This window comes from Phallusia mammillata, chromosome 2 (genome assembly GCF_965637545.1).
Source record: "Phallusia mammillata chromosome 2, kaPhaMamm4.hap1.1, whole genome shotgun sequence".
NCBI lineage: Eukaryota > Metazoa > Chordata > Ascidiacea > Phlebobranchia > Ascidiidae > Phallusia > Phallusia mammillata.
Window position 1 is genome coordinate 26,674,922 of NC_137253.1, and position 10,954 is coordinate 26,685,875.

At 36.1% G+C, this 10,954-nt stretch overlaps 1 protein-coding gene across 1 annotated transcript in view; it reads right to left on the minus strand.

Moving 5' to 3' along the window:
* Window positions 1–10,954, minus strand: part of LOC145215465 (uncharacterized) — a 45,985-nt gene that overhangs the window by 20,228 nt on the left and 14,803 nt on the right. Inside the window, exons 4-8 of the mRNA XM_080084166.1 lie at window positions 9,671–9,844; window positions 7,387–7,560; window positions 5,120–5,293; window positions 2,095–2,268; window positions 1,651–1,827 (exon numbers count right to left, since the gene is read on the minus strand). Of these exons, the coding sequence (XP_079940292.1) occupies window positions 1,651–1,827; window positions 2,095–2,268; window positions 5,120–5,293; window positions 7,387–7,560; window positions 9,671–9,844 (873 nt within the window). The remainder of the gene's footprint in view (window positions 1–1,650; window positions 1,828–2,094; window positions 2,269–5,119; window positions 5,294–7,386; window positions 7,561–9,670; window positions 9,845–10,954) is intronic.

Sequence of the window (10,954 nt, forward strand, 5' to 3'; positions counted from 1 at the left end):
TAACTTTGTTTCGCAAAACGAGTTTTTCATTTAACTTTGTTTCGCAAACGAGTACCATTGACCTGTTGTAACCTTTAGGGTGTACACACCAAACGACTGTTTGACTTTTTGACACCGTATTCAATAACACGCCGTCCTTGGTGTTCAACAACACCGTTTGACCTAATATATACATGCCTTGAGTATTTGATTCAAAAAAAAAAAAAACGCTACGTTATGACGTAAGAAAGTTCTGAACTGTGTTAGTAATACCTACTATTTGACCTTTATAAGTAACCCGTGGTCATGCAGCGGCCAACCTGAAACTAAGCATTTAAAAAAAACTTTTATCCTGCAAAAAAGTCAAGTTTATTTTTTCATATTTAGTTTGTTTAAGAAAGTTTTGCTTGACATATACGAAACCGAAGAACGCTTATTAGGTTTAAATCACGTCATAGGTGTGAAACCTTTGTCAAAACTGAGAATGTGAGTGATAACTTAATAAAATGACATAGCATTGCTGTGCAAAACAGCTGATTTAATCACCGAAACGACGTCTCGTAAAACGTCTGTCCAACGTCAAGCTGAGCCCTCCCGCTCTGCCCTATTATTCGTAAACGTACTCTCTTGGGACTTCAGCCTACAGTGTCTTTCTTGACCAAATGAGCGTTAGATACATTTACGTTTCGGGGGCCTGTGGGTGTGTCGCCGGGTCTTTCGGGGTCAAACTTCAGGTGGACCAAGTTCAGATTTATATCTAACATATGTCCAAATTTCAATAAATTTGAAGCACTCTTTCTTTACTAAACGAGCATTACAAACTAGCATTAAAAATTTTACGTTTCGGGGGCCTGTGGGTGAACCACTGAGTAATTTGGGATCAAACTTCTGGTGGACCAAGTTTGGATTAATATCTAACATATGTCCAAATTTCAATAAATTTGAAGCATGCTTTCTTCACTAAACAAGCGTTACAAACCAGCGTTAAAAATTTTACGTTTCGGGGGCCTGTGGGTGAACCGCTGGGTAATTTGGGGTCAAACTTCAGGTGGACCAAGTTTGGATTAATATCTAACATATGTCCAAATTTCAATAAATTTGAAGCACGCTTTCTTCACTAAACAAGCGTTACAAACCAGCGTTAAAAACTTTACGTTTCGGGGGCCTGTTGGTGAACCGCTGGGTAATTTGGGGTCAAACTTCAGGTGGACCAAGTTTGGATTAATATCTAACATATGTCCAAATTTCAATAAATTTGAAGCACTCTTTCTTGACCAAATGCGTCTCACAAACCAGCGTTAGACAGAAAAAAGAAAAAAAGAAAAAAAAATACGGACAAAAACAATATGTGTCCCCTTCAGGGAAGGGGACCCATAATGATTGACGGTTATTGCAAACTGAGTATAAAAGAAAATAATAACAATAAAAGAAACACATTTAGTCAAGATTTTGTAAAACAAGATAAAAAATCACAACCTGAAAAATATATTCAATTATATAAAGTATACAGATGATAATGTGCAAAAAGTAAAAAAGTGGAAATATTTATTCTACTAAAACACCTAAACTTACTCTGGTTGTATCATTCATGTCAAAGTTAAACCAACAACCACCATGGGTGTTATTGGTTTGTTTTTGCCAAACAAAACTGAATGTGTTTTATGTACATACCTATTAAAACGCAGGCTGGACCGGTCGTCCATATTCCATCTTCTTGACACGTAATTGTACCATTTCCCTCAAGTGTATGTGTAGAATTAGTACAAGTATAAGTAATAGTATCCGTTGGTGTGTAGGGAGGTGCTGGAGTGAAAGTTCCATCAGCAATAGTAGGGGGATCACCACACTCTAAAAATAACTTATATCAGGATAGTATATTCAATGAAGCGGGTGAAAGCAACTGTTTTTAGTTGTTTTCGAGTGAAAGTTCTAACGGCAATAGTAGGGGGGTCACCAAACGCTGACAAAAACGCATGTTAGGATATAAGATAAATGTCTACTCTAATCAGTTTTGTATCTACGATTTGAAAAATCGTAATCTGCCAAAAACGGCATTTCTACCTACCAGTTGAACACTCCTCAGTGTTACACGGCAAATGTTTTTCAAATACTTACCTATTAAAACACATGCTGGACCAGGAGTCCATCTTCCATCTTCTTGACATGTAATTGTACTACGTCCTTCAAGTGTATGTGTATTAGCGCAAGTATAAGTAATTGTATCCGTTGGTGTGTAGGGAGGTGCTGGGGTGAAAGTTCCATCAGCAACAGTAGGGGGATCACTACACTCTGAAAATATAACTTATATCAGGATAGTATATTTAATGAAGCGATGAGAGCTACAAAAACAAACAGGTGAGTTTAATTTCCAAACAAACTCTTCTTGAATTAAATGTAAAACTAGAAAATTGGCTTTCTGATACACTTCCGTTATATATATTATATACGATATTTATCAAGTTACTATACTATACACAATTTTATCTACATATATGATTGCTTTTGCAAGCAAAAACGAATGGGTCCCCCTCACGCGTGTTTGTGCGGATTTACGGTAAACCTATGTTGCAGTTATTTTTAGATTTTTAAAGACAAATATTTCACAAAGCATTAACTTAACTTTAAATGTTTTTTGTCCGTATTCTGTTTGCATTATTATTGTCATAAAATTACAGAAAAATCGGTGAAAAAAGAACGGGGAAAATACTTTCAATTTAATCTCTTGCTTTGACCTTGATACAGTTTTTAAACACAAATTTTGCCAGAAAGCCTAACTGTTACGATTAGACACTATATAACAAAATCGTTTGCTACAAAGGTATACATACCAACTTGTTTTTCACTGAACTTTGTTTCGCAAAAACCACCATTTAATGACCTCTTGAAACAGTTTTTAGCAGTATGCAGTCTTAAGTACTAATTCTTGAACTGATTTGTCAAAAATAAAGAAGATACGTCATGACGAAAATATCTTAACTGTGTTGTGATGCCTACAAGTTGACCTTTAGTGACCCGTAGCTATGCGACGGTCAAGCTGACAACGAGAATTTAAAGACTATTTATCGCGGCATTCCAAAAGGGTTAATTTTTTTCATTTACGTTGACCAACGACGTTTTGCCAGACACAAACAAAACCGAAGTACGTTTATCGAGTTTAAATTACGTCTTAGGTGTAAAACCTTCGCCAAAACTGAAAATGCGCGTGATAACTCAATGAAGCGACACAGCAATGCTGCACAAAAAACAGCTCATTTCTAATCACTGTCTCGTAAAACGTCTGTCCGGACGTCTAGCTGAGCACTCCCGCTTTGCCGCCTTAATCATAAACCAGTGAATTCCTCCCTCGGGACTTATATCTGACTGATAGCGTACACATATTACGGTTTGTAAAGGTAACTGGCAAAATTTTAAATACTAAACGAATACCCTGCTTAAACAATTGCTAACATTTTCAAATATTTCTGCACCATAGGGCTTGCATTTCTGGCCAAAAACTGAAACCGAATATTTCGGGTTTAAAGGGTGAAGAATGGGTGAATCCGTAAAAAGACACAAAATTCTTTAAATAACCTTACATTGCATCAAACAACAAAGCATGAAACTCCAAGACACTGTACTTTAGTCAGTACAGCCGCTTTAACAGTTTTACGTTTTCGGGGCCTGTTGGTGAACCGCTGGGTCAATCGGGGTCAAACTTCAGGAGGATCAAATTTGGATTATTAACTAACATCTCTGTCCATTTGAATCAATCCAAAGCACACTTTCTTGAACAAACGCGTCTCACAAACCAGCGTTAGACAAAAAAAAAGAAAAAAGAAGAATGAAAAAAAAAAAAGAAAAAAAATACGGACAAAAACAATATGTGACCCCTTCAGGGAAGGGGACCCATAATTAGTTATATGCAACTAGTTCCAGTTGATCTAAAATTATTATATGATAGAAGTCCTGCGGAACGTCCATAAAAGTCATCATGTACGGGCAACTGTTACATACGTCATCTAACATTATGGAATGTTCGTACGCCTAAACAATCCTGCAAGCGGATACAATGTTAAAAATAACGACAAAAAATAGTGTGCCATCTGTCGTTTTGCCGTATTTCCCGAATGGGGATCAACAAAAAAATACGTAAAAAGATAAATGTCTATCCAAATCAGTTTTGGGGTGAAAGTTCTATCACCAGTAGTTGGGGGATCACTACACGCTGACAAAAACGCATGTTAGGGCTTGCATTTCTGGCCAAAAACTGAAACCGAATATTTCGGGTTTAAAGGGTGAAGAATGGGTGAATCCGTAAAAAGACACCAAATTCTTTAAATAACCTTACATTGCATCAAACAACAAAGCATGAAACTCCAAGATGCTGTACTTTAGTCACTACAGCCGCTTTAACAGTTTTACGTTTTCGAGGCCAGTTGGTGAACCGCTGGGTCAATCGGGGTCAAACTTCGGGAGGACCAAGTTTGGATTATTAACTAACACCTCTGTCCATTTGAATCAATTCAAAGCACACTTTCTTGAACAAACGCGTCTCACAAACCAGCGTTAGACAAAAAAAAGAAAAAAAGAAAAAAAAAAGAAGAATGAAAAAAAAAAGAAAAAAATACGGACAAAAACAATATGTGTCCCCTTCAGGGAAGGGGACCCATAATTATTATATGCAATTAGTTCCAGTTGATCTGAAATTATTATATGATAGAGGTCCTGCGGAACATCCATAAAAGTCATCATGTACGGGCAACTCTTACATACGTCATCTAACATTATGGAATGTTCGTATGCCTAAACAATCCTGCAAGCGGATACAATGTTAAAAATAACGACCGAAATAGTGTGCCATCTGTCGTTTTGCCGTATTTCCCGAATGGTGGATAAACAAAAAAATACGTAAAAAGATAAATGTCTATCCAAATCAGTTTTGTGGTGAAAGTTCTATTACCAGTAGTAGGGGGATCACCACACGCTGACAAAAACGCATGTTAGGATATAAGATAAATGTCTACTCCAATCAGTTTGGCATCTACGATTCAAAAAATCTTAATCTGCTAAAAACTGCATTTCTACCTACCAGTTGAACACTCCTCAGTGTTACACGGCAAGTTCCTAAGTGCTACACGGCAAATGTTTTTCAAATACTTACCTATTAAAACACATGCTGGACCAGGAGTCCATCTTCCATCTTCTTGACATGTAATTGTACTACGTCCTTCAAGTGTATGTGTATTAGCGCAAGTATAAGTAATTGTATCCGTTGGTGTGTATGGAGGTGCTGGGGTGAAAGTTCCATCAGTAACAATAGGGGGATCACCACACTCTGAAAATATAACTTATATCAGGATAGTATATTTAATAAATCGATGAGAGCTACAAAAACAAACAGGTGAGTTTAATTTCCAAACAAACTCTTCTTACTGAACTAAATTTAAAACTAGAAAAGTGGCTCTCTGATATACGTCCATTATATATATTATATACGACATTTATCAAGTTACTATACTATACACAAATTTGTCTACATATATGATTGTTTTTGCAAGCAAAAACGAATGGGTCCCCCTCACGCGTGTTTGTGCGGATTTACGGTAAACCTATGTTGCAGTTATTTTTAGATTTTTAAAGACAAGTATTTCACAAAGCATTAACTTAACTTTATATGTTTTTGGTCCGTATTCTGTTTGCATTATTATTGTCATAAAATTACAGAAAAATTGGTGAAAAAAGAACGGGGAAAATACTTTTAATTTAATCTCTTGCTTTGACCTTGATATAGTTTTTAAACACAAATTTTGCCAGAAAGCCTAACTGTTACGATTAGACACTATATAACAAAATCGTTTGCTACAAAGGTATACATACCAACTTGTTTTTCACTGAACTTTGTTTCGCAAAAACCACCATCTAATGACATTTTGAAACAGTTTTTAGCAGTATGCAGTCCTTCAGTACTAATTCTTGAACTGATTTGTCAAAAATAAAGAAGATACGTTATGACGAAAATATCTTAACTGTGTTGTGATGTCTACAAGTTGACCTTTAGTGACCCGTGGCTATGCGACGGTCAGGCTGGCAACGAGAATTTAAAGACTATTTATCGCGGCGTTCGAAAAAGTTAAGTTTATTTTTTCATTTGCGTTTATCAACGACGTTTCGTCAGACATAAACAAAACCGAAGTACGTTTATCGAGTTTAAATTACGTCTTAGGTGTAAAACCTTCGCCAAAACTGAAAATGCGCGTGATAACTCAATAAAGCGACACAGCAATGCTGCACAAAAAACAGCTCATTTCTAATCACTGTCTCGTAAAACGTAGCTGAGCACTCCCGCTTTTCCGCCTTAATCGTAAACCAGTGAATTCCTCCCTCGGGACTTATATCTGACTGATAGCGTACACATATTACGGTTTGTAAAGGTAACTGGCAAAATTTTAAATACTAAACGAATACCCTGCTTAAACAATTGCTAACATTTTCAAATATTTCTGCACCATAGGGCTTGCATTTCTTGCCAAAAACTGAAACCGAATATTTCGGGTTTAAAGGGTGAAGAATGGGTGAATCCGTAAAAAGACACAAAATTCTTTAAATAACCTTACATTGCATCAAACAACAAAGCATGAAACTCCAAGACACTGTACTTTAGTCAGTACAGCCGCTTTAACAGTTTTACGTTTTCGGGGCCTGTTGGTGAACCGCTTGGTCAATCGGGGTCAAACTTCAGGAGGATCAAATTTGGATTTTTAACTAACATCTCTGACAATTTGAATAAATTTAAAGCACTCTTTCTTGGCCAAACGCGTCTCAAAACCAGCGTTAGACAAACAAGAAAAAAGAAGAAAGAAAAAAAAGAAGAAAGAAAAAAAGAAAAAAATACGGACAAAAACAATATATGCCCCTTCAGGGAAGGAAACCCATAATTAATTATATGCAACTATTTCCACTTGATCTAAAATTATTATATGATAGAAGTCCTGCGGAACATCCATAAAAGTCATCATGTACGGGCTACTCCTACATACGTCATCTAACATCATGGAATGTTCGTACGCCTAAACAATCCTGCAAGCGGATACAATGTTAAAAATAACGACCAAAATAGTGGGCCTCTGTCGTTTTGCCGTATTTCCCGAATGGTGGATAAACAAAACCAAAAAAGTCGTAAAAAATAAATGTCTATCCAAATCAGTTTTGGGGTGAAAGTTCTATCACCAATAGTAGGGGGATCACCACACGCTGACAAAAACGCATGTTAGGATACAAGATAAATGTCTACTCCAATCAGTTTTGTATCTACGATTTGAAAAATCTTAATCTGCTAAAAACTGCATTTCTACCTACCAGTTGAACACTCCTCAGTGTTACACGGCAAGCTCCTAAGTGTTACACGGCAAATGTTTTTCAAATACTTACCTATTAGAACACATGCTGGACCAGGAGTCCATCTTCCATCTTCTTGACATGTAATTGTACTACGTCCTTCAAGTGTATGTGTATTAGCGCAAGTATAAGTAATTGTATCCGTTGGTGTGTAGGGAGGTGCTGGGGTGAGAGTTCCATCAGCAACAATAGGGGGATCACCACACTCTGAAAATATAACTTATATCAGGATAGTATATTTAATGAAGCGATGAGAGCTACAAAAACAAACAGGTGAGTTTAATTTCCAAACAAACTCTTCTTACTGAACTAAATTTAAAACTAGAAAAGTGGCTTTCTGATATACTTCCATTATATATATTATATACGACATTTATCAAGTTACTATACTATACACAAATTTGTCTACATATATGATTGTTTTTGCAAGCAAAAACGAATGTGTCCCCCTCACGCGTGTTTGTGCGGATTTACGGTAAACCTATGTTACGGTTATTTTTAGATTTTTAAAGACAAATATTTCACAAAGCATTAACTTAACTTTAAATGTTTTTTGTCCGTATTCTGTTTGCATTATTATTGTCATAAAATTACAGAAAAATCGGTGAAAAAAGAACAGGGAAAATACTTTTAATTTAATCTCTTGCTTTGACCTTGATATAGTTTTTAAACACAAATTTTGCCAGAAAGCCTAACTGTTACGATTAGACACTATATAACAAAATCGTTTGCTACAAAGGTATACATAACAACTTGTTTTTCACTGAACTTTGTTTCGCTAAAACGACCGTTTAATGACATTTTGAAACAGTTTTTAACACTATGCAGTCCTTCAGTACTAATTCTTGAACTGATTTGTGAAACAAAAGAAGATACGTTATGACGAAAATATCTTAACTGTGTTGTGATGCCTACAAGTTGACCTTTAGTGACCCGTGGTTATGCGACGGTCAAGCTGACAACGAGAATTTAAAGACTATTTATCGCGGCGTTCGAAAAAGTTAAGTTTATTTTTTCATTTGCGTTTATCAACGACGTTTCGTCAGACATAAACAAAACCGAAGTACGTTTATCGAGTTTAAATTACGTCTTAGGTGTAAAACCTTCGCCAAAACTGAAAATGCGCGTGATAACTCAATAAAGCGACACAGCAATGCTGCACAAAAAACAGCTCATTTCTAATCACTGTCTCGTAAAACGTCTGTCCGGACGTCTAGCTGAGCACTCCCGCTTTGCCGCCTTAATCGTAAACCAGTGAATTCCTCCATCGGGACTTATATCTGACTGATAGCGTACACATATTACGGTTTGTAAAGGTAACTGGCAAAATTTTAAATACTAAACGAATACCCTGCTTAAACAATTGCTAACATTTTCAAGTATTTCTGTACCATAGGGCTTGCATTTCTGGCCAAAAACTGAAACTGAATATTTCGGGTTTAAAGGGTGAAGAATGGGTGAATCCGTAAAAAGACACCAAATTCTTTAAATAACCTTACATTGCATCAAACAACAAAGCATGAAACTCCAAGACACTGTACTTTAGTCAGTACAGCCGCTTTAACAGTTTTACGTTTTCGGGGCCTGTTGGTGAACCGCTGGGTCAATCGGGGTCAAACTTCAGGAGGATCAAATTTGGATTATTAACTAACATCTCTGACAATTTGAATCAATTTAAAGCACTCTTTCTTGGCCAAACGCGTCTTAAAAATCAGCGTTAGACAAAAAAGAAAAAAGAAGAATGAAAAAAAAGAATAAAGGAAAAAAGAAAAAAAAATACGGACAAAAACAATATGTGCCCCCTTCAGGGAAGGAAACCCATAGTTAATTATATGCAACTATTTCCAATTGATCTAAAATTATTATATGATAGAAGTCCTGCGGAGCATCCATAAAGGTCATCATGTACGGGCTACTCCTACATACGTCATCTATAACATCATGGAATGTTCGTACGCCTAAACAATCCTGCAAGCGGATACAATGTTAAAAATAACGACCAAAATAGTGTGCCATCTGTCGTTTTGCCGTATTTCCCGAATGGTGGATAAACAAAAAAATACGTAAAAAGATAAATGTCTATCCAAATCAGTTTTTGGGTGAAAGTTCTATCACCAGTAGTAGGGGGATCACCACACGCTGACAAAAACGCATGTTAGGATATAAGATAAATGTCTACTCCAATCAGTTTGGTATCTACGATTTAAAAAATCTTTGTCTGCTAAAAACTGCATTTCTACCTTACCAGTTGAACACTCCTCAGTGTTACACGGCAAGCTCCTAAGTGCTACACGGCAAATGTTTTTCAAATACTTACCTATTAAAACACATGCTGGACCAGGAGTCCATCTTCCATCTTCTTGACATGTAATTGTACTACGTCCTTCAAGTGTATGTGTATTAGCGCAAGTATAAGTAATTGTATCCGTTGGTGTGTAGGGAGGTGCTGGGGTGAAAGTTCCATCAGCAACAGTAGGGGGATCACCACACTCTGAAAATATAACTTATATCAGGATAGTATATTTAATGAAGCGATGAGAGCTACAAAAACAAACAGGTGAGTTTAATTTCTAAACAAACTCTTCTTACTAAACTAAATTTAAAACTAGAAAAGTGGCTTTCTGATATACTTCCATTTTATATATTCTATACGACATTTATCAAATTACTATACTATACACAAAATTGTCTACATATATGATTGTTTTTGCAAGCAAAAACAAATGGGTCCCCTTCACGCGTGTTTGTGCGGATTCACGGTAAACCTATGTTACGGTTATTTTTAGATTTTTAAAGACAAATATTTCACAAAGCATTAACTTAACTTTAAATGTTTTTTGTCCGTATTCTGTTTGCATTATTATTGTCATAAAATTACAGAAAAATCGGAGAAAAAAAACGGGGAAAATACTTTTAATTTAATCTCTTGCTTTGACCTTGATATAGTTTTTAAACACAAATTTTGCCAGAAAGCCTAACTGTTACGATTAGACACTATATAACAAAATCGTTTGCTACAAAGATATATATACCAACTTGTTTTTCACTTTACTTTGTTTCGCAAAAACGACCGTTTATTGACATTTTGAAACAGTTTTTAACACTATGCAGTCCTTAAGTACTAATTCTTGAACTGATTTGTCAAACAAAAGAAGATACGTTATGACGAAAATATCTTAACTGTGTTGTGATGCCTACAAGTTGACCTTTAGTGACCCGTGGTTATGCGACGGTCAAGCTGACAACGAGAATTTAAAGACTATTTATCGCGGCGTTCGAAAAAGTTAAGTTTATTTTTTCATTTGCGTTTATCAACGACGTTTCGTCAGACATAAACAAAACCGAAGTACGTTTATCGAGTTTAAATTACGTCTTAGGTGTAAAACCTTCGCCAAAACTGAAAATGCGCGTGATAACTCAATAAAGCGACACAGCAATGCTGCACAAAAAACAGCTCATTTCTAATCACTGTCTCGTAAAACGTCTGTCCGGACGTCTAGCTGAGCACTCCCGCTTTGCCGCCTTAATCGTAAACCAGTGAATTCCTCCCTCGGGACTTATATCTGACTGATAGCGTACACATATTATGGGTTATAAAGGT